At 34.4% G+C, this 22672-nt stretch overlaps 6 protein-coding genes across 6 annotated transcripts in view; 3 read left to right on the top strand and 3 right to left on the bottom strand.

Moving 5' to 3' along the window:
• The first annotated feature begins 192 nt into the window (after window positions 1-192).
• Window positions 193-4585, top strand: LOC106105264 (vesicle transport through interaction with t-SNAREs homolog 1A). Its single transcript, XM_013285549.1, has 5 exons — window positions 193-459; window positions 553-611; window positions 752-872; window positions 1284-1489; window positions 2270-4585. Exons 1-5 carry the CDS (start codon window positions 366-368, stop codon window positions 2417-2419), a joined length of 630 nt encoding a protein of 209 aa, XP_013141003.1. The 5' UTR covers window positions 193-365; the 3' UTR covers window positions 2420-4585.
• A 1688-nt stretch (window positions 4586-6273) lies between these two features.
• LOC106105242 (general vesicular transport factor p115) lies at window positions 6274-12685 on the bottom strand. The gene is made up of 9 exons (XM_013285522.1): window positions 12474-12685; window positions 11794-11928; window positions 10520-11466; window positions 9535-9856; window positions 8910-9054; window positions 8166-8414; window positions 7858-8051; window positions 7298-7564; window positions 6274-6559 (listed from the first exon to the last, which is right to left on the bottom strand). The coding sequence occupies exons 1-9, from the start codon at window positions 12549-12551 to the stop codon at window positions 6464-6466; spliced, it is 2433 nt and encodes an 810-aa protein (XP_013140976.1). The 5' UTR covers window positions 12552-12685; the 3' UTR covers window positions 6274-6463.
• Window positions 12686-12940: 255 nt separating this feature from the next.
• Window positions 12941-14949, top strand: LOC106105229. The gene is made up of 6 exons (XM_013285506.1): window positions 12941-13113; window positions 13189-13438; window positions 13576-13789; window positions 14274-14352; window positions 14436-14548; window positions 14662-14949. The coding sequence occupies exons 1-6, from the start codon at window positions 13049-13051 to the stop codon at window positions 14844-14846; spliced, it is 906 nt and encodes a 301-aa protein (XP_013140960.1). The 5' UTR covers window positions 12941-13048; the 3' UTR covers window positions 14847-14949.
• A 54-nt stretch (window positions 14950-15003) lies between these two features.
• LOC106105227 (serine/threonine-protein kinase RIO3) lies at window positions 15004-17119 on the bottom strand. Its single transcript, XM_013285505.1, has 2 exons — window positions 15689-17119; window positions 15004-15599 (listed from the first exon to the last, which is right to left on the bottom strand). Exons 1-2 carry the CDS (start codon window positions 17018-17020, stop codon window positions 15147-15149), a joined length of 1785 nt encoding a protein of 594 aa, XP_013140959.1. The 5' UTR covers window positions 17021-17119; the 3' UTR covers window positions 15004-15146.
• A 741-nt stretch (window positions 17120-17860) lies between these two features.
• On the bottom strand, window positions 17861-19166 carry LOC106105278 (60S ribosomal protein L34-like). The gene is made up of 3 exons (XM_013285573.1): window positions 19112-19166; window positions 18915-18986; window positions 17861-18188 (listed from the first exon to the last, which is right to left on the bottom strand). The coding sequence occupies exons 2-3, from the start codon at window positions 18977-18979 to the stop codon at window positions 17894-17896; spliced, it is 360 nt and encodes a 119-aa protein (XP_013141027.1). The 5' UTR covers window positions 18980-18986; window positions 19112-19166; the 3' UTR covers window positions 17861-17893.
• Window positions 19167-19731: 565 nt separating this feature from the next.
• Window positions 19732-22672, top strand: part of LOC106105178 (bone morphogenetic protein receptor type-1B) — an 81001-nt gene continuing 78060 nt past the window's right edge. The window contains exon 1 of the mRNA XM_013285431.1: window positions 19732-19813. Within this exon, the coding sequence (XP_013140885.1) occupies window positions 19810-19813 (4 nt within the window). The 5' untranslated portion in view covers window positions 19732-19809. The remainder of the gene's footprint in view (window positions 19814-22672) is intronic.

Here is a 22672-nt window from a genome sequence, read left to right as displayed (position 1 = left end):
GTTGCATCATAATAATTATGATGCTTATTTTATTTTGATAACATATGATTGGCAAATTTTTTTGCCAAAATAGGATTACATTTAGCATTTTTATTTTCGTTAATTTACGATGTCATTCCAACTTTTAAGCTTGAAAATGCCGCTATCTCTTGTCATGTTTATAATCTGTTAATTTTACAAACCATACGTCAACGCCATGACATTTATGTCAATTTTCTATAATCATTTTATCAATATCCGTCAGCCGTTTGTCTTGTTCTGAAAAAGCGAATGTATTGTTGTTTATTTTCTACGTGGTAACTACAAAGGCGTTAGTCGGTGGATTATTGCGATGTGCTATTGAAAATCAGCGGATATTACTGAATATGGCTACTTTAATTCAATCATACGAACAACAATATTCAGTTCTTACAGCGGACGTTACAGCAAAAATAGGTCGACTTAAAGTCGGAAAGGAAGGTAAGTTGTTTATTAACTAAGAATTAATAAGTAATAAATTGTAAATCCCTATTAAATTATGTAGTCAAATCCATTTACATTTTATAATTACAGAAAACCGTGAGCAATTATCAAGGGAAATTCAAGCTAACTTTGAGGAGGCCAATGATCTGGTAAGTTATCTTATTGTTATTAAAATTAGTACAGAATAAGTATAGTAATTGTACTTTCTATTAAGAAAAAAGTAAGGTAGAAGAACAGTGCTAGAAAACTGTAATCTCTGTACACCATAAGTACTTATTTATTGTTATAGTTGGAGCAGCTGGAACTAGAGTACCGAGGCGCGGGGGCAGGATCGCGCGTGGCAGCATACCGTGCTGAACTGCAGCGGGTTAAAGATGAGTACCGTTCCGTGCTCAGTAACTCGGCTACATGTATGTATTTCCTACCTATTTATATAAAAACTTATTTACTCTACTCTTTAAGGCCCCAATATCATATGGATGGGAATACTGACACTGGCAACATGTTTCTGTCCTTTGTAGTGTGCAAAAGGAACAATGACTGTATTGTTCTGTAAATGATGTGAAAGATTTTCTTTTATTACATAAGGTGGCAAACATGCAAGCAACCATATGAATTTGACAAAATGTGAAGCGACAGCTACCCATAGACATTGGCAAAAGCGGATACATTGCCTATCCTTAATCGACGGAGGAGACACACATAAAGAGGATGTTTTCCTTTTCTATGCCTCTCCTCCACAGTCAAATTTCATTCCCATTAAAATTAAAATAACATGTCTATCTATTTAACATTTAATCTACAAAACTGTTATCTTATAGATAATATAGAAACAGAAGACACATATGACGATTGGAATGTAAATGAGCAACGTCAGAAGCTGTTGGACAATACAGAGCGCTTGGAGCGCTCGGGGAAGAATCTGAATGAGGGTTACCGCGTCATCTTGGAGACAGAGGAGATTGGTGCTGCTGTGCTGCAGGACCTCAGCGTGCAGCGGGAGACCATACAGAGGTCCAGGGGACGGGTGAGTTGAATATTAAATATTTTTAATATTGTAGGATTCATGTAGGATAGAATGACAAAGAACCATTATTAGTAAGCTATAACTTCTACTTCTACACGAGTCAGGGTCAGTTTTATGAGAACCGACGCCTCCTTAACTATCCCCATACAAAAAGTGGCGCCCCTTTATGTCCGGCACCCTTCCCTACCAACGGTATTGACATGAGTAGTTCATATTTTACGAGAGCTCACTATAGATTCTAGACAAAAAAAAGGGTTAGGAGGACCAACAGCTAGTTTTCAATTAAAAATACTATCCATTTTTACACAGAACTGATATTTCCTGTACATAAATTAACTTTTAACAGTACAAACGAATTAAATTTAATGTTACATTTTCTTTTTATAATCTTATCATTGCTTGTTTAAAATTTTTGATTAAATTTCAAGGTATTTTATTTATCAATATAATTGTTAATTAAAAATAAAAGTTAAAGATAGCCGATGAGTTTTTTCAGACTATGGATATTCAGCCATTCCAAAGATACCTTTTAACAAACATCCTAATCCATCTGTAGTGTACATTGCATTGTGCATTGTGGTTTTTACTAGTATTATAAATGTAAAAGTTTAGATGGATGGATGTTTATTAGAGTTTGTAGCATAAACTGCTGAACAGATCTCGATGAAATTTGGTATAGATGTAAAGAAGTAGAGTAGCCTGGAAGAACACTTAGGCTACTTTTTTTTTAATTCGCACGGATAGAGTCGCAGGCGGTAGTAACATATTTGTCATTTCCAGTTGCGTGAAACAGACGAGCACTTGAACCGTTCGTCTCGTTTGATGAATACAATGATAGTGCGCGCGCTGCAGGACAGGTTCGCGCTGGTGATGGTGCTGCTGGTGACGGGCGCACTGCTCTGTGCCGCGCTATACTTCTACGTCACCTAGCGCCATGTCCACACTGTACGAGTCGTACAGTGGCCGTACTATTTGTACATCGCGTGCAAGAAACTGCTCTGCTTCGGGTTTCGATTATACGTATTGAAGCATATCCTCGCAGCTTTTCTATACTGCAAGTATAAACTCTTCAACGGATGCTGTAGGATGTGAAACGAGAACTTTTGACGTGTGTGAACTAGTGTTGCAAGTTTTGGCAATTTTATTGTCTATGGCGATTACAGCGCCACGTAACTTACGGGATTGTGGTTAAACACTAATTTTCTATATAAATGTGTAAGTTGGCTTATTGTAATGCAAAAGTATGTTTAAACCGATTGTTTCCAGTGACGAAGAACTTATTAAAAAAATATTTCATTCATATATACACATTTCGTATCTTGTAATTACTGCAAAAGTCAGTTTTTTTGTTCCAAAAAACTACGTTGAATTAATGATAATTTGTTCAATCTAGAATATTATATAGTGAATAGTAAAGAAACATAATGAGAGAAAGAGATGGATGTATACCTTTCACGCAATACATCCATCTCTTTCTCTCATGATGAAGAAGGGTGTGACAGATGATGTATGATAGAGTTATTTGGAGGACGGAAAGCCGGTGCGCCCTACGGGAATAGGATAAGGCAGGGGACATGATGTAATCCACATAATTTCACATGTATCCGATTTTTATTAATTCAAATTGCATTAAATTTGTAATCTTGCATTTAGATATTATGCTGTTAATATTATAGTTTCATGATAAGGTTCTAAATTATTACTATACCAAATCTATTTTATGCTTTTGTATAAGATATTGTATATGCCTTTAGAATGTCACATTCAGATATAAATGTAGAAAATGGCACATCTAAAAGATATTAAGATAATATGAGAATATTACGTTCTTCTGATGTTCTTTGGAATATTATCTTGCATAAAATATGACATAGACAAATAAGTAGTTAACAAGTGGAAGTGTTGAAATAATTTTAATTATACAGGGTGATTCCTAATGGATGGATTAACAGCTTTGTAGAGTTTAAAAACCCTTAATAGCTATTGTTTAAGTGCAAAGTATGTTGCCTGATTTTCCATAGTTTTAGTTATTTAATTATTTCACAAAATCGTTAATCCATCTGTTAGTATCATCCTGTATACACCTATATATTGTAAATATGTACTTTCGTCTTACATGTTACATTATAAATTATATTAGATGCTTTGAATTTCTGTATAAAATAAGGGAAATATCTACAAATATGATAATTTAGAGGCTATAATGAATTTTATAACTTTTTCATCTATGGATATCTTAAAAATTGGATTAAGTAGTTTGAAAATGTAATTTGACTGTTAACGTTGTAGTGTAGTATTTATTACATAGATATAAGAAATTATTGGTATGTTTACTTAGATCTTGGTTCCAAACATATTTTGTGTCAACTTAAGTTTTTTTCCTTCTCCAATGGATAGTCTCTTTTATTTATTATAAATTGGATGATAATTATGTTGACTAATGAATTAAAGTAAGGTTAGTTTTTAATTTATCTATGGACCACTTTCTGTATCTGTGTTATTTTCTCTATGGAAATTAGTGATATGTAACTGTTAGTATACTATTAGTTAAATCAAAACGATTTGTTTTAAAAGCTTTAAAAACCTCACTTCAAAAAATTAACATATATTGCAAAATAAATACCATGTTAAAATATATTGCTTTGTGTAATTTAAATGACTTTCAAATCAATGTTTTCACTTTGCACTGTAGTTGTTTTTTCACAACGCTGAGAATAGATTTAAATAAAATGTACTTTGTGCGGGAATCTCGATACATAAATGTTATATTGACAGTCTAAAAACGTAATCATTACTATTTGTTGATTAAAAAGAAATAAAAAAAAACGTCTAGACGAATTGAGTACCTCCTTCTTTTGGGAAGTCGGTCAAAAATACAAAAGCCGAATCGCAAACATTAGTCGTCAAAATTAAAACGCTGTTACAATGAAATTTACATACATACGTGCGAATATTTGCATTTGTTTCGAGATCTCTGCGTTAGAGGTTATGAGGATTTGAATGTTGGATGTTGAGACTGTTTAGATAGATAGTGAAATATTTAGATAGACGGCATTCGATGGACGCTTCAATGGACAAATAAATTATGTGATTCAATCGTTGTTTTTATTTCTACCTACTCCTTGTCGTCACAGATATCAAAAACGGTGGTAGAGCCCGCTGTAACATTCTTGAACGCAATACTACGACCACACAAAAGACATACTGAAAGAGGGATCACTCCCGCGTGCAGTCTGATTGATGTGGTTTCGGATGCCTGATTTTAGTCCCTTTTTATTTCTACCCTTTTCTTATAAGGAAAGGATGGGATGAAAAAATGGATTTGATGGCGGAGGGGACGCATAGGAAGGGGAAATATCCTGTTTATGTGCGTCTCCTCCATGAATTAAGGGTAGGCAACGCATCTGCAATTGCGATGGGCAGCGGTCGCTTCAGTGGTCGCTTGCTCGTTTGCTACCTTATAATATAATAGAAAGTGTATTGTCACTGATTTCTATAAATGGATAGGTACGCCAGATCCCTCTTTTATATTAAAAGTTGATCAACGAGCAAGCTATATACGACATAACTTAATAGCTTGTATACGTACGCGCCTTATAATTAATAAAAATCATACTAATATTATAAATGTGAAAGTTTAGATGGATGGATGTTTGTTGGAGTTTTTTTAATTCCACGCGGACGGCGTCGAGGCGAAAGCTAGTATAACCATAAATGTAACGGAAATGTATGAAATCCGTACATTGTCGACATCCGAGGCGACGAGTAAACTCCTAAAATACTTTAGAAATAGGGAATAAAAATGAAACGAATACATTATGAAACGATTTATATATTATTTATACACACAAATTCGCAAAAAAATAAACACAATCATCAACAATGACTTGGAAATATCAATTACTTTAAAATGAATAAAAGGGATTGGCAGTTTTATATAAAACGATTGTATCACTCATATAACTAATTAATATCCAATGTACCGATTTTAAACATATTTACATATTAAAAAAATCAAATGTTATGTCTTGGAGAGGTGTTGCTTTCGGTTTTTATTGTGAAAATATATAAAAACCTACATGTACATACAAAATTGGATAAAAACAGGGCACTTTGCTGTCTTTACACTTATTTAAGGATTTTAAGTAACAACTTGTCGGTCTAAAGTCAAAGAATAACAGAATTATTAGAAAACTACAAAAAAATTAAACATCTACCCAAGTTAATGTAAATCTATATTTTCTAAAACTTACAGAAAACATTACAATCGTTCATACTTTAAAAATATACAAACAGTGATATTTTCATACAAATATTGTGAGAAATATTACACAGACACTTATTTAATTTTAAAATTTAAACCGTTTAAAAATCCTGTCATAAACAATATACATTACATACATAAAACACAATATATCTTTATATATAAGAAAGTTGTGTTAGTTACATTATAACTCAAGAATGGCTTTACCGATATCGCTGAAAATTGGTGAGGAGGCAACTTAGAGCCAGGAGACGGACATGGGATACTATTTATTCCGTTCGACTCTCTTTTTGACCAACTTCCCAAAAGAAGGAGGTATTCAATTCGTCGATATGTTTTTTATGTGTGTTACGGCATAACTCCGCCGCTAGTGGACCGATTGGATAATTTTTTTTTTATCCGAAAGGTAATGCTTGCAGGTGGGTCCCATTTTTTTGTTTAATTTTTGGAGTCTAAGACTACGACGTAGTTAAATAGTTTTTTAATCCCACGCGGACGGAGTCGCGGGCGAAAGCTAGTTTATATAATTTACAATACAAGGTTAAAAGGTTGCAAATATCTAGACCGTTGGGGAACAGTACAAAACAATTTCTATACATTACCTCTCTTCCCAGTCCTCCTTTCTTATTTCCCTATTAGAATGTAGTAAGAGTAGGGGTGTGAATATTATCCATTAGTAACATATATCACAATATCCATACATAATGTATTTATGTGAGGTTGGCTTCCTGTACCTCCGGAGTGTCATCTTCAATTTTCTCTCCCAACGACACGAGCCGTGCTTTGTATTCATTTACTTTAATATCCTGTGATACAAAATATTATATAATATTATTATTGCGAATTTGTATGGATGAATATTACTGATTTCCAAAATAACCCAACAGATCTCTATGAAATTTGTCTACACTATCATACTAATATTATAAATGCGAAAGTTTAGATGGATGGATGTTTGTTAGAATTTGTAGCCTAAATTGCTGAACGGATTTCGATGAAATTTGGTATGGATGTAGAGGATAGTCTGGAAGAACACATAGGCTACTCACTGTTGTTTTTTTTAATTCCACGCGAACGGAGTCGCGGGCGAAAGCTAGTACTAAAATAAAGAGGAAAGATTTGTATTTTTGTATGTATTGAAATAACTCGAAAATTACTGGGCCGATCTTAAAATTCTTTTGCCGTTATAAAGGTAATTTATCTATGAGTAACAAAGGCTGTTTTTTTTTTAACTTCACGCGGGCGAAGTCGCAGGCAATCACAGATACAGAAGATAGTCTCTAAGTCGTAGTCTAACATTTTAGTCAATTTTATTATGAAAAGTTGTTCGCCATTTATGGTGTTTCCCGTTGGACCGATCGGCCTACTAATCGATTAATCCAATGGGAATTTTAATTTTTGTCCATTAAGTCGATTAAATAGCATGGATTCGATAAGTCCAATGGGAAAAGTACCATTGGATTAAATTTTGAAAATTGAAGGCCCGATTGGTCCAACGGGAAACACCATAAACAGCGGACAGCACTAATCTGTAAAACACTTACCAGATCCGAAAGCAGTATTAGTAGATCATCTTGATCGTTCTTTAATTTCTCTAACTCTACTTCTTGGTTCTTCTTCTCTTCTTGTGTGGTTTCTAATAGATTATTCAGTCTGCTTATTTCTGCGGTTAGTTGGTTTATTCTATCCTCGTGCGGGTTGTGTTCGTGTGTCGGCTGTATGGACGAGCTTTGTGCGGAAACTTGCGCTTTTAGTAAAGTATTCTCATCTTTTAGAAGGGAATTTGACGATTGCGACTCGTTTAATGCCACCTGAAAAAGATATTTTCAAATAGTACAAAATTCATATTAAAATACTATCAGGCAATCTTGAGACATATTTCCTTAAGATGGTTACATAACAGAAAGTAAAATAATTATAGAAAATTCGTATTGTAAATGTGAAAGATTGGATGGATGTTTGTAATACATGTTAGACTTGACATATGCGCATTATTTCGAACATTACAGTGTGTTAGAATTTGTAGCTAAATCCGCTGAACATACCAATGAAATTCAGCATAGATTGAGGATCGTTCAAGCAAAAAATCACTGTATTTAGTTACCTGTAGCGCATGGTTCTGCTGCAGCATATCATCCAGCTGCGCCACCAGCTCCTGCAGCCGGGCGTCCTGCTGCCGGATCAGCGCCTTGTACTGCGCCAGCGCCCCCCCGCCCCCCGCCGCCTCCTCGCCCGCGCCCGCCCCCGCCCCCGCCTCCGCCACCTCCTCCTTCACCACCAGGCTCTGCACCACCACACCTGCAACACGTAACAATAACAATTACAAAACTAATTGTAAACACTTAAAAGCTAGTATTTAAATACAATCTCAATATTCGATAATAAATCAGCTGTTGTAGAAATACTACTTACTTTCCAGTACTTTAAAGAGCCTGCAGAACTCGTAATCGATGAGCACTTCCGCGGGCGCCTTCGCCCTCAGCTGCGGGTGCTTCGCCGCCTTGTTGTAGAGCTCGTGGCGCGACACCTCGGCCAGCTTGCCCACGAAGGTGTCCATGCCGACGCGGCGCACCACCAGCTGCTTCAGCGCCTCGCGCGTGTAGCCCTCCACCGAGTCCTCGTTGAAGTGGATGCAGATCGCCAGCAGGAACGCCGATAGACCTAATTTATATACGCCTTTATTAAACTGTAAAGGGCAATTTAATCTACACTAATAAAGCACTTTTTTGCTATGTTGGACGTCAGCCGTTATTCTTTTTTAATAGCACTACACGTACTATTTAATTTAATGAAGAAATTATAAAGTCATGCGAAGAAAGAACGAGAACTACAGACCTAGCAGCAGAGTAAAATTGCTATGTTTACGGTTAGCTAATGGCAAAAGGCCTTTTTGTTTCCATTTAATTTTTTTAAATTTGCATTTTAAACTTTTACACATGTAAACAATAAAAATGTTTTGTAATCGCGATATCTTACTAATATAAATGCGGAAATTGAGATGGATATCATAGTTTGAGCGCATAAGTTACTTAAGCATTCTTTTAATCTTACGCGGATGGAGTCACTGTCGACAGCTAGAAAAGGGTATAAAACATTGGTTCTTCGAGTCGGATACACAGTGGTCATGTATGGAGGGGGAGGGGGCGTTGAGGGTACCTTGCAGCAGGTACTCGTTGTCGTCGTGGTCGTTGCAGCAGGCCTGGTTGACGAGGTAGGCGACGGCGCCGGGCGCGCGCAGCACCGCGCTCACGGCCGCGCCGCAGCGCGCCGCCCACTGGCTCAGCAGCATCAGCAGCGCCACCTCACGCACAACACAACACGTGCACACACTACATTTACATCGAAACAATGAAGGAAAAATAGATATCCAACGTAAAAATCTTACTAATATTATAAAAGATGCGTTTTTTGTAAGAGAATGGGATAAACGAGCGACAGAAACCCAAAGTACTCAATCGCGACCATTGACACTTGAGAAATTACAAATGCGTTGCCGGCCTTTAAAGTTGATTCAACGAATTTCGATATAATTTGGCAAAGATACGGAACACATATGAAAAAAATACATAGGCTACTTAATACGTTCTTTTAACACCGATCTTGTGTGACCGCTAGTTCAACAATTAAAAGCATTTCAATAAGAGTAAGCAATCAAAACGACAATTGGATAAAGTTAATTAGATAATTATTCATTTAAGTCAATAAGATACATGATTTTTTAAGTTAAACTTAAGAAAAAACAGATATCCATAATTACAAGTTAAACCTTAACTAATCTTACCTTTGACTGCAATTTCGTCGTCTGCTGCAACAACAGTGTACACTGATGTAACAACGAGACGGGAGTACTTCCAATATTAGTTGCCAACAACACTCGCAGCAATTGCTCCTTTTGTATAGGATTCTCTATCAATGCATGCATCAGAGCTACCGCTGAGAACCAATTTGATAGCACATCAGAGGAGAAGAGACCTCCACAGAGTAATTGACCGCTTGTTAGATTTGATACATCAGTGGAAGATGGTAGGAGTGTCTGAACTAGGTTCCCTTGACTAGTCTCATTGTGATATAGGTAGCATTGGAAACAATATAGAACTGCACATCTGTAAAATAAGTATTAATTCTCATGGTTATCGTAAGTAATTATAAGTATTTTTCCCTTTGGAGTATCTAACATCAACAGTGGTAGAGCCCGCTTTAACATCTTCGCACAAATGGGTTGGCTCGCCCAGTGTAATACCACGACCACACAGAAAACAAGCGTGAAGTGGAAGCAATTCCGCGTACAGTGATGAGTGTGTTGTCGGAGGCCTAATTTTAGTCGCTTACTTTCCACCCTTTTCTTAACAGGAAAGGATGGGAAGAAAAAGTGGATCTGACGGTGAAGGAGACGCATAGGACGAGGGAGGAAATGTCCTCTTTATGTGCGTCTCCTCCTCCGTCAATTAGGGCAGGCATCGCATTTGCAATTGCGGATGTTTATGGGCAGCGGTCGCTTCACATTTCGGTGCATTCAGGTGGCCGCTTGCTCGTTTGCCAACTTACATTATAAAAAAAAATCTGAGTTTTTTTTATTAATTGAACGAATATTATTAATTAATCATTAATTTTATTAATAAATAAATATATTATGAAGTAAGCATTAATTTATAAGTGCAATTAAAAAAAAACTAGTTTTTTATTTCCATTGTTTCAGCCTTAGTCATCAATAAAAAATGTGCAATAAAAAATCATTACTAAACTATTAGCTAATATTTTTTTTTTACCTTAAAGAGAATGGCTGCTTCTCATTGACCATAGACATCAGTAACACTACTATAGCAGGCCGCGGCGGATTTGAAGGCGCCATTACATTACCAACAAATTCTTGGTTTACAATATTCCCTCTGACAACTTCTCCGACTGTATTTATTGTCTCCGTTAGTATATCAGCTGGTACACCACTTGCCATTAATATATTACACAGAGAATCCAATAATCCTGCATTCTTTAATATTCTTTGACAATCAGAGACTATCTGTACTGAGTTACTCGGTGATACCAATGTACGGACTATATGGAGCATGCAGTGAACATTTGAGACCTTCTGCGGTGACCACCCTGCATCCTCATTCTCCTCCGGTGTGTTAAACATCGGCAGCATCCGTTGAATATAACTTCCCTCTTTGAAGAAATTTATATTACTATTGTTGTTCTTTAATAAATTTAACATCAATAATAAACAATCTTCAACAATAATTCCACCGTCAGAGAATCCTTCACTTGACACTATTTCGAATAATCTGTCAAATGCATTTTCAAATGCGACAATCTTTTGTATATTCGCATTACCTTTTGTTAGTTTTATTAATAGAAGTAATGTTTCATTTCGTATAACCTCTCGATTGTCACTTAGAAGATCCATCATTTTAGACACACCCATCGGTTTAACGAGAATTATTTCTTGCATATCTTTCGGTCTATTCGTTAACAAAGACGTTAGCAACTGCACTGCGGACAGTCTCACTCTGAAGTCATACTCGTCAAGTAAATCTAGAATTAATTGTACATTATTATGATCCTTTATAAACATTTCCGAGAACTGCTCTCCGATATTCATTGGTACTTGAGGATTATCTTCTTCCTCTTCGAATTGTGACGGCGACATAACGTTATTTAAAGTATTAAGAGCATGATTTATTGTTTCACTGTCAGCACGATCTAATTCTAAAACCTAGAAAAACCACAATTTCACTATAATTTAGAAAAGCATTTTAGAATAACATTATTACTTCTATGCATATAATAAAAATTTATGTTTTTGTGTCTTTTAACACAATCCGTATTCTAGATTTGTCTATTGTCCACAAGTCTATACTTGTTAAGGATAATATGCTAAACAGATGCACTGTTTTATGATACTGTTATTTCAGTTTTACTTTTACTGACAATGTCATGTCATACTTGTGAATGGTAAATTCATGGTGTTTGGTGTAGGAACTATCTTATTATCAGTATTCATGTATCATTAAATTTATTAAGAAATGAAACAAATGTGAACCTGCTTTAATGTCTCCATCCCCTGAGCTCCCACCTCTACTCTGTATGTCCTGGACATAGCCTTCAATGCTCTGCATGCATCTCTGCGATCTTCCAATAGTGTTGAATTATTGACTCTCTCCACCAATCGCTCTACCTAGAGTGATAAGAAATATTTTACTAAATTATAATTAATTTTCAGATTAAAAAGGATTTTGAAATGTTGATGTTGGACTAGCAATTTTGTCAATTTCATATTATTTATATAACCACTAGGTATGATAAATATATTGTTGTTATAGTTCTAGTGTTAAATTTCAAATTCCCTGTGCGAAATACGAGCTTGCCTTAAATTAAATAAAAATAACTTCAAGTTTAATCTACATGTTAGAAATTGTTAAATGTCTACCTCATTATAACAGAATAGTAAAATCATTTTGTATAATATCAAGTAGTATTTAAACAGTTATTAATTTACACATTGTTAACAGCGATATCATAATATTTTTGCAATTTCAGACTGAATGTAATATGAGCGAAAACATAAATATTGTCAGACGTGTAAACTATTATAACAGCCATATTATGAGCTCAGCTTGTACCACGCCCACGCAAATGTAGAAAATATAACTTTATACCGCTGGCGTCAATTATAAATAGTTTTTATCAATATTACTTCACTAAAATAAATACGAATGTTACCGTTTCAGCGCCTGAAGGATGATGGCCAGGTTCCGGCGCACCAAGAACGGTCTTCAGACCGCTCTTCAGAAAATCCATTCTGTTAGAAAATATCGGAAAATTTCCTTTGATGTTAATTAACTTTATTAGTTAGAAAATCATCACTATTTTACACAAAAATTAACAAATTATGAGAGAAAGACACGTCAAAGCAACTAATTCCAACACTTGACTTTGACAGACCACAGAGTAGAGAAAAAATATTTTTCTCTTCTTGAATCCCTTGGGTAAATTGTAATTTGAGTGGAAGAAAGTGGCAAATTTCAGTTTTTCTGATGCTGCATTATTTTATGCTTTATATTTCACGTTGATTTTGTTTTCTTGAATATTATTAAGTTAAAAGGCAACAAATACTTTATCTATTTTGTTTGTATCTGTAATTGTTCTTGACATTTGACACACGAACTGTCATCTGTCTGTCATTTTATTTTATAAAAGATACTTTTTATTGTTTACTTATTAATTTTCGTTATACCAGCTTAATTATAGAGAATTAACTGAATTAAGATTGAACAACTAAACATTTGTTACTCATTATGTCGACTGACCTTAATGCAAGTTTCGACGAGCAGTATGTCAACATAAACACAAAGTTGAAAAAGTTGGTGTTTCATGTCGCTTCGGTATTCTAAATCCAGTAGTTTAGAATGAATAGTTGATGATAATCATGTTTTAGGAGGTTTATGCGTAAACCAAATGTATCTGAAGCTACAAACGAGTTCATAGGATTAGCAATACAATGTGAACATTCGGAGCAGCCTTCTTTCGCTGGTCAAACGTACATTGGAGCAGCGAAATGTGAGGCTTTGGCTGGGAATCATTTGGGAGAAGCGGAACAGTATCTTGCTGCAGCCCGACAGTTTATTAAAGCTGAAGCCAAAATTTTAGCTTTGAAATTTGATAGCCCAGATAGAGAGAATTTAGAGGTTATCTCAATGTATTGGTTTAAATAATATAATTCTCTCTGCATAAATATTTTTGATAGTGTAGTTTGCTAACACAGAGTGTAAATATGTTACCAAAGATGTTTTTTCATTTTTTTTATGCTTAATTGTAATTCCAGGCAGCAATAGGTTGCTACTTGCAAGCATTAAGCAAGTATCCAGACAAGTCGCCGATACGAACCTCAATACTAATGGAGCTTGCCAACAATTTAGTCTCTTTGAACCACAAATTAGAAGCAGTGACGTATTACGAAGAAGCTTTGGAGATAATAGATGAAAGTACTATGAAACTAATGTACATGAGAAATTTACTCAACTTGCTTATTGATTGTGGTATGGTGTATTACATTTAACTTAATGGCATTAAAAAAATATATATTTCTTTTTACCCAAGAATTTAAATTAAAGAAGTTTAAGTGCAAAAAGCACATGGATGTCTTTCAAACAACCTTTTGATGACTGATTTTCAAAGGCTGAAAATTTATATGGATATACACAGACAGATATCTTGTTGCCCTCCCTATAAATATGCAATTGTCGACATTCTGTCATCAAAAGACATTCAAAAGACGTCTGTGTGTTTTAGCACTTAATTATAATGCTAGTAAATTCTAATGGTCATAATTTCGTATCATAGAGGCTTTTCAAATGTCTTGCAAAACCAAGGTCTTAACATGCTGTTTAGTGCCCTCTCCTCATATACCACTACACCTCAATTTCTATTCTCTGCAACCACTGTTAAGATTGACTAAAACATATGTAAACTATAAAAGCTTCTTTATTTTGTGAATTATATAACAATGTTATATATTTATAGGTAAATATGACAATGCTTTGCAATTAGCTAACACAATATTTGATTCTAATAAGAATATTCCTGATGGAATTTTAACTGAGTAAGTACTTACTAAGCATAAAAATTCAATTCCTATTGTATTCGAATGTGTGAATAATATACAGTATTGTGTTTTTTTTTTAGAATTCAAGTAAGTAGAGTGTTGTTGACATTACTTGTTAAACCAGATGATGAAAGTAAGACGGAATCCCTCAAAGCATTGTTTGATGACCTGATGAATGATGTGGAGAGTGAAGGTAGATTTAACTTGTGTTTTATTTTATTTTCATAATATAAATACAAAATTTACATGGGTGTGTATAAAGTTAATAGCTGAATCAATTTTGTAATTGTTATATTTTTGTTCCAGCAATACCATTTAATATAAATTTGAAGCTGAAATTACAATCTATTATTATCAGCTGTACTGTGGGAGATCTCCAGTCATTGATAAGTGTAGCACCGGACACTAAGCCATATCTGACAACACAACAAACAGAATTGTTGCAGGCGTTGTATAGTGAAGAGAAAGATGACAATTTTGTTCACAGCTGAATTTTAAATTGTAATTGCTTTTATGGATCTCATTTAATCTTTAAGTTATCTCAATGAACAATTCTAGACTTGATAGCACTGAACAATTGTTTTTTAAAACAATCTTCAGCTTTAAAATATATTTTGCTATATATGTTGTGTTATAAAAAAACAGTTATCAAATTCATCTGCACTTTATTAACACTTGTCCACAATTTTTTTGTCTTTTTTTTCTTCCTCCTTTATGAAAGAATAAAAATTCATGCCATAAATATATTTATGCCGCAATAAAGTTAAAATGGTATACAAATACTTTTATTTTTAAGACTTTTTATCAATGAAACCACTACTTATATCCCCAACCTTTTTAGGTATGGCAACATCTATGACATTGCCAAAACTTACTTTCTTGTCTATGATTGTTTCTGAACTGCTTTCAGAGACAGGCATTTGTACTTCATTGCCAAAGTTAGCTGCTGCATCAACAGGTTTATTCTGAATAGAATGTGTCCACATTTCCTCAAATTCATCTTCATCACTGTCAACAATATCTTCTTTAGGCTGTTTCACTTCGCTAGTTTTCTGCCAGCAATATTCAAATGGATAGCTGACATTTCTATTGTCGTCCGGAGCAATCTCGAATCGTGAAGACAAGGCATTGTATGTTGTATGCACTCCCTCTAATAAGTTAACATCCACTTCGTCAAATCCAGTTATGCTCTTAAAGAGTTCATCGGCTGACTTCATGTTTGGTACACCTTTCTTCTCAAAGAACTGAAAAAGAAACAAAATATGAATATTTTTAAAACACAAGTACTTCTGTTAATATTGAATATTTCTACTTGTATAATAAAAATACTTACATTAATAATATTCCTGCAGTCTCTCAGCAGGAACTCCAGACCATTAGGATGATCAGGTTGCACTGACTGGGAAACATCAATAAACCAGCATTTGTTCTCCCACCAGAGAATGTTGTATTCAGATAAATCAGCATGAACTAAGTGCCCCACATTATATAGCTTGTACATAGCATCTACAATCTCATTGTAGACACTCTCCCATTTCTCAGGCTTCAGTATAACATCTCTCAGCTTCGGTGCTGGCTTGTTGTCTCTCCCAATGAAAGACATCACCAAAATATGCTTCTTCAGGCACACCATGTCAGGACAGTTCAAGCCAATCTTCTGCATACGCATCATGTTGTGCATCTCCTTCTCAGCCCACATGTGCACTATCTTACGAGGATTCTGCTTAGAGAAGCGATCTTTAAACCTATAGTCAGCTTCAATATATTTATCTCTAGTTTTAAACTCATTCAGTGTAGTCTTAAATACCTTTATTGCACATTCTTTAGGGACTGTCAAGTCGGGGAATGACTGATCTCCATTGGCATGCAACACAACAGACTCTTTGCCAGTAGATATAACTCCATTAATATCTTCTAACATTCCATTGTTGATCATCTTAAACAAGATAAGTCTGGTCGGTTCATCCAGACCCATTTCAGCGGTAGCATGGCTCTCTTTTCTATCCAGCAGCTTATGTTTCTTTTGGTTGCATTTTGTATGTTCCTTAAGTTGATTGAACACAGAATTGGGCAATTTCATGTCGAATCCAGCACCATCTCCAGTGCACACATCAGGAGGAAAGGCCATAATACGACAAGCATTTCTTCTCCCGTTAATAACACTGTCGTGTTTAGTCACCATTTCACCGTCTTTCATAATAAAACCTCTTTTCGGAAGACTCGCGTATTCTTTCTCATTGGTTTCGAAACGATCCCAGTCTTTCTTACCTATTCGCTCCACATCATCGTCCGAATCAGAATCATATACTAAATGATCGGGAATGTTACGGTAATTATTATAAGACACTGATACCTTTGCATCCCCGTTCTTCTTCTTTTCTACTCTCTTTACCTCATCGTCGTATTCTTTGTCAAATTGACATTGCAAAACTTTCGCAATAATTGCGTCTGAGTCGCAATAATCCTTCACATTACATTCAGCAATATGCTGTAAAATTTCAGGAGGTAAATCGTTTGATTCTGTAACTATATGCTGATCCGATACCTGTTCTGCGAATTTTATCTCTTCTTTTACTTGAAGTCCTCTTGCATACTCCTCTGACATAATATCCGAAAGATTTTGTGCATCGACTGGTGCTTGAACTTTCTTCCAGGGATTCGACATTTTGTATTAAATAAAAGATATCACAGTTCTTGTAATTTTAAAATAATAAATAACTTATTGGATATATAAAAACTTAATTTCTAATTTCCTAATGAGAAAATATTTCACAATGTTGCTCGTCAACAGTGATTACTCAATTTATACAAACAGTGCAGTGTTACCAACATTCAATTTAATTTCCTGTTTTACCTCGATTTTAAAACCTAATCGAAATCGTCACAGTAGTTATGTCAAAATCTTCGTAAAATAAAGATACGAATATTACACATTCTTCGAAAAATAACAGTAAATTCCTTTTTAAAACAATTGTTTTTGTGTTAATGACTTAGCAATTCTTAAAATATTTTCGGCAAAAATCGTAAAGGTGGTAACCCTTTTCACGGACAAAAAGAAAAATATGATCCTCTTTTTCACTAACGTGACGGACCTTCCTCATGTGCAGCAAACTTATATAAAAAACTCATTGTAATAAATTCCGTGGAGGTAGATTCAGCAACATAAGTTACTAAAATCCACGCAGTTATGTAATAACATAGTAATACACTGTTGTTCTATCGTGTATGAAGGGGCTCTAATGCGCGGTTCACACCTGGCCAGTAGTTTGTCAAGTCACTTGCCTGTAAATTACAGGCTGTAATACTATTCCAGTAGCAGATATTGTCGTTTTGTAAGGATTGGAAAAGGGGACCTAGCAATCCATTGGTACACTCTAAAATCTTATATTCTCAGACATTTTTTGTCTGCATTAAAAAATACTGGAATGTCTTAATCTCACATGATACATCTATTATAAATATTAACAGATTATTATAAAGGTATTCTATAGTAAAAGAAAACAAGTATTTTTTTGTTGTAATTTATTTACATACTAGTTCACTTCGCAGCTTTCCTGCCAGCCTTTGCACTGGCCTGTTGAGCTTTGAGAACCTTTACAATCTTCTGTTCTTCAATAAGGAAAGCTCGGACAATCCGTTGTTTAACACACTTGTGGCAGAGGACACCTCCATATACACGTTTCACTGTCTTCTTACGATAGCAGAGGCGTGAGCGCTCAGCAGGCCTGGCCGGCTGGATACCTCTGAGCTTGCTCTTGCACTGGCCACATCTCGGGATCTTCTTGGGCTTCTTAACATACTGATACACTAGGCGACCACCAGGAGTTCGGACTCTGAAATTAACATTTTAAACAATATTTTTATTTTACTTAACCTCTCTTATTTACAACATAAAGTTCTATAACAAGTGTATAATTTGGCAAAGATTTACATCAGTCTTTTATTATTATCTATGTATAAACAATCAGTACAATAATAATTAAGCAAAGATTTGCTATACAGCTTAATTTTTTGTCAAAATCACATTCACATTAGTATGAACATCTGAAACAATTCTAATAGGGTGAATTACACAAACTAATTTCGCTATAGATTGAACTAGACTGCCAAAGTTCTTGGTTAAGTTTATCTATATTAAATACTACAATTTTAGCCATGTTTTTAATCATGCTAAGAGTCACTATAAGCTTTTAAATACTTGTAAATATTTCAATATCATAATGAACAAGCAATGCTAACCATTCCAAATAATGGTTAGCAGGGATAACTTTTAAAATTTGAGGATGAACACCGATCCATTTGTCTACGACTTTATCTGTTATTTTTATGGTTAATATTTATACAATTCGCTTATTTTTATGTATGAATGAAGAAGAAATTGTTAGCATATTTAATGGTATAAAAACATTGAGATGTTACTAAAGCCGCAACTGAGAGGTTATGTTTGGAAAACATTTCTAACTTTTTGTATTTTACTCACTATAAAATAAACATTACCAAAATACGCAAGAGAACATTAAATTAGTCTTTTAAACAATCAAATAAAGAATTCAACTCACATTCTCCTTTGGTTTGACTTGGTATTGTACGACAAACGTCGCCTAAAAGTAAGACGTTGTACCATTGTTCAGCTGAAATATAAAGAAGTAATGAATAACAGAGATATTTCACTTCATTTATCACTCGTTCCAATTTTCTTTAAATAAATTTCATTAAGATTATTTTCGATTTACTAAAACACGAAATAAAACCCTACCCTTTTGACAGCTGTTGACACAAAAAGAACTCGAAAACAATGCCGGGCCTGGCAACATTAAAATTTGTCACAGAGTATATTAGGAAAAAATATTAAGACTTTTTCTCCATTTATTTTTCTAAGTTGTTCATCATTTTAGAAATAAGGGGGAATATGATTTCCTACAAAATTATAATTATCTAGGTTTAAAAAAGCCTTGTTTTTAAAAATGTGTGACATTAAAAAGGTAAGATATAAGTAACCAGAAAGTTTTAAGATTGAATGTGGGTGGCTACAAAAGTAGAGAAAGACCGAAGAAAGTATGGATGAATTGTGTGATAATGAATATGCCTAAAAAAGAAGTGGTTTCAGATATTATGGCTGATAGAGATGGAGATGCATGGAAGAGCAGCACATACTGTGCTGACCTCTCCTTAAGGTATACGGGCAAATGGATGATGATTAAAAAGCTAAGATATCTTTATAATAGTTGAAACAATTTCTTTTCTAATATTTAAACGCGTAACTATTTTTGTATGATTTCTAAAATTCAATACATCTACTTTTCTGTAACAAAATGGGACCATTTGGTTTTGATAAGAGATCATTTTTTTTGAATCTGGCAATACTAAAATAGTAATATGGCTGCCACTGTGTAATGTTTATGGTGTTTTGTGTGTAAATTTGCATTATCGTGTTTTTAGCGAACTTTACATGAAATGGGTAAGCATACTATATATTACAATTGTAAAACTTGAGGTTTTACATTCATTTTAATCGTGTTTAGCTATTTTATTTGATTATAAGTAATACATTGATAATAGGCTTATTGTATATCATTTGACTCAGATTTTGCCTAAGTTAGAAGATGTTTTCGGTAGCTTAGTATTAAACAATTAATTGCAATTTCTTAGTACCCGTTTATTTACTAATAAATTCACAATGTGACAATATCATCAGAGTTATATTTTTTGATCAGAAACTATTTTATAAGTAAATATTACGGAAATTTACATCAGTTTTAAATAATCATACATATGTTACAGTAAATCAACGTAAATCTATTGTACAGTTGCTTTAGAAGCCTCTAAAATAAACATACTGTCCAGTGGATTTTATTTTGATGAATTTTCATAAGTTTAACGTATTTGTCAACAGATGGCATGCACCGCAAGTCATGTAAAAATTGTAACTAAAATTAGATTTGACCATCTGAAATCTTTCACTAAAAAAATAAGGTCAACACAATATTTAGGTTCCAGTGCTATAGATATACTATAGGTACTGAATAAGAATATGCAACCGTAATAGTACGAAAATGGGAGAAGCGATACACTCTTGAACCGAGACTGCGAAAAATTTAAACCTGTGATTCAGTCAGTATCTACCACAGTACACTAAGTTACCAGCATTATGCCTGAATCGCACCTGTACAATTGGACATTAGAACTCAATAACTGGACTGGCATTCAATTGTCATAATGTAGCACTAACTGACGCCAGTGAGTCCATACAATCCTTGTCATCCTTGCGCTTCTGTTCAACTATACTGACTCAGTGTGAACCAAGCATTACACGACTTAGTATTTTCATACCTCCTACATGTAATAGGTGCATATATCTTAGCTGAGTTGTCGAAAATCATTTGACAGTATTACCACTTCAACTACTGATAAATTATATTACTTTACAAATAAATGTCATTAGGTTTCGTTCGTTAGCTATTTGTCGTATCGAACAGAAAGTTTATCTAAAACTAAGGTAAAGCTCCAGTTTTGTGATTGTGTTAAAATTTTCAAGACGGATATGTCTCTTTAAGGAAGCTAAATAAATCCACAGACATAGTAGTTAAAAGCTGTTACGATAAATTGTTTCGTAAAAATCACAATTATCCTGATTGTAGGACAAACATTAAGTGATAAGAAAGCATATAAATGGACAATCTACTTATAATATGAAATCTTATAAGATCTAAAAAAAAACGGGTTCATTGTTGCTATAATCTGTTAGGAATTCTTTTCAAGTTAGATATGGTAAATGATCTTAGGATGTCGATATCGCTTGCTTACTATATTGGGCTATAAGAGTGTATCTACCGAGGTGTCAGAAATGAGCGGCTATAAAGCGCTTAAAGACGCTTACGTCGGCTGTAAGGACCCCACTCTTCTCCGAAACGTTCGACATTGAGATGGGTCATTTTATAATAACAATACTATAGGAGATGCTCAGGGCTGTCACATTTAAAAATTAAATTTTATTAAATATCACTTTGAATGTTAGAAATGATTTTTGAACTAATACATTTAGGTTCAAGATTCGATACTTGTATTTAGATCTCGATAAATAAGTCTTTAGTCGTCGAACGTATATTAGAGTAATTGTGTTCCGACTTCATATATGACGTTACATCCAATTTTAGAGGAGATCGTTACACAAGCTTTGATGAGGAATACGTTATTAATAGAAATGTTATAATAATTAGTAGTTTACTTCCGACGTACTAGTTGATTCATTGTGGTTTTTCAGTATACGAAAATCGCGTAACACCTGAATGGAAATTAATTTTGTGTTATGACTCAATTTTGCACTGTTCATTCAGTTGAATTTACGTTACTTTTTCCTCATGTTCTACATACAGAATCAGTGTTGCCTTGTGCTGATTTTTAATGGAACGATGTATATTGGCTTTTGATTTAATAATAGAAACCAGTTTTGATGCAAAAATTGGGGGGAATTTTAAATTGAATCTGCATTATCGACATTTACGTGAGTGCACGTTGTTTATAATCGTACGGTAAATGTCCTACGAGCCAATAAGGCATGGTATGCAATAATTATGAACGATTCACACATACGCTGCGACATTGTATATTTTTTCATTGACAACGCTCTCGGAATCTCGATGAAGTTATCGGTGCCATATTTGTCTCGATCTGTTGGCGAGCTGTGTTTTGTGTGTACCTAGCCTTATTCGATTTGCTCGCAAATCTCGCGTGGGAATCGTACTGGCGTATCCCTATCGGGAAAAAGTTGTTTACTTGTAAGTATAGAGACGGCTTGTAATAGCAGTGTAGGAAATAAGCAACTACTTGTGACGTAATTATAAGTATTAAGTGATAGCTAAGTAGAGTTGCGATGTTGTCCATCGTAATACAAGGTAATGTATTATTAGCAAGATATTTTTTATTACAATGTCTTACTATATAAAATACCTTTTAAAATTTAAAATAAACTGATCATATTGATATATTTTATCTGACAACCCTTGTACAATGTTGTTTTTCTTTTTTTGGAGTCGTCTCCGTGGCCCCAACACCTTGTGACAATAGCGCTCGACCCTCCGCCCTGTGCCCCCTCTCTCCGCCCTTTGCTAGCCGCCTTCGTCTTTGAAACACACTTCAAACTTGCTTTTCCTGCCCTAGGCCTTATAGAGGTGTTATATTTTTAAAGCTGTACACGGACTGTTTTAAATGGTCCCCAGTTGTTTATCATACACGAACCGAAAGTTCAATAGTTCCTTGTAAGATTTCTGTATGAATTCACAATCAGCTATCCAAAACTCCCAAGAATTGTCAATAATTT

This window comes from Papilio polytes, unplaced genomic scaffold (genome assembly GCF_000836215.1).
Source record: "Papilio polytes unplaced genomic scaffold, Ppol_1.0 DF823177.1, whole genome shotgun sequence".
Lineage (NCBI taxonomy): Eukaryota > Metazoa > Arthropoda > Insecta > Lepidoptera > Papilionidae > Papilio > Papilio polytes.
This window is presented reverse-complemented; position numbering and strand designations above follow the sequence as displayed.

Excerpts from the sequence above, each read along its gene's own strand:
- LOC106105264 (XM_013285549.1), top strand. The coding sequence starts at position 366 with ATGGCTACTTTAATTCAATCATACGAACAACAATATTCAGTTCTTACA. Across the intron at positions 873-1,283 it reads GCTCAGTAACTCGGCTACAT|ATAATATAGAAACAGAAGAC; the intron begins GTATGTATTTCC and ends GTTATCTTATAG. Across the intron at positions 1,490-2,269 it reads TACAGAGGTCCAGGGGACGG|TTGCGTGAAACAGACGAGCA; the intron begins GTGAGTTGAATA and ends TGTCATTTCCAG.
- LOC106105242 (XM_013285522.1), bottom strand. The coding sequence starts at position 12,551 with ATGGATTTTCTGAAGAGCGGTCTGAAGACCGTTCTTGGTGCGCCGGAA. Across the intron at positions 11,467-11,793 it reads GGATGGAGACATTAAAGCAG|GTTTTAGAATTAGATCGTGC; the intron begins GTTCACATTTGT and ends TGGTTTTTCTAG. Across the intron at positions 6,560-7,297 it reads TAATACTGCTTTCGGATCTG|GATATTAAAGTAAATGAATA; the intron begins GTAAGTGTTTTA and ends TTTGTATCACAG.
- LOC106105229 (XM_013285506.1), top strand. The coding sequence starts at position 13,049 with ATGTCGACTGACCTTAATGCAAGTTTCGACGAGCAGTATGTCAACATA. Across the intron at positions 14,353-14,435 it reads CCTGATGGAATTTTAACTGA|AATTCAAGTAAGTAGAGTGT; the intron begins GTAAGTACTTAC and ends TTTTTTTTTTAG. Across the intron at positions 14,549-14,661 it reads GAATGATGTGGAGAGTGAAG|CAATACCATTTAATATAAAT; the intron begins GTAGATTTAACT and ends TTTTTGTTCCAG.
- LOC106105227 (XM_013285505.1), bottom strand. The coding sequence starts at position 17,020 with ATGTCGAATCCCTGGAAGAAAGTTCAAGCACCAGTCGATGCACAAAAT. Across the intron at positions 15,600-15,688 it reads ACTGCAGGAATATTATTAAT|TTCTTTGAGAAGAAAGGTGT; the intron begins GTAAGTATTTTT and ends TTTCTTTTTCAG.
- LOC106105278 (XM_013285573.1), bottom strand. The coding sequence starts at position 18,979 with ATGGTACAACGTCTTACTTTTAGGCGACGTTTGTCGTACAATACCAAG. Across the intron at positions 18,189-18,914 it reads AAGTCAAACCAAAGGAGAAT|AGTCCGAACTCCTGGTGGTC; the intron begins GTGAGTTGAATT and ends TGTTAATTTCAG.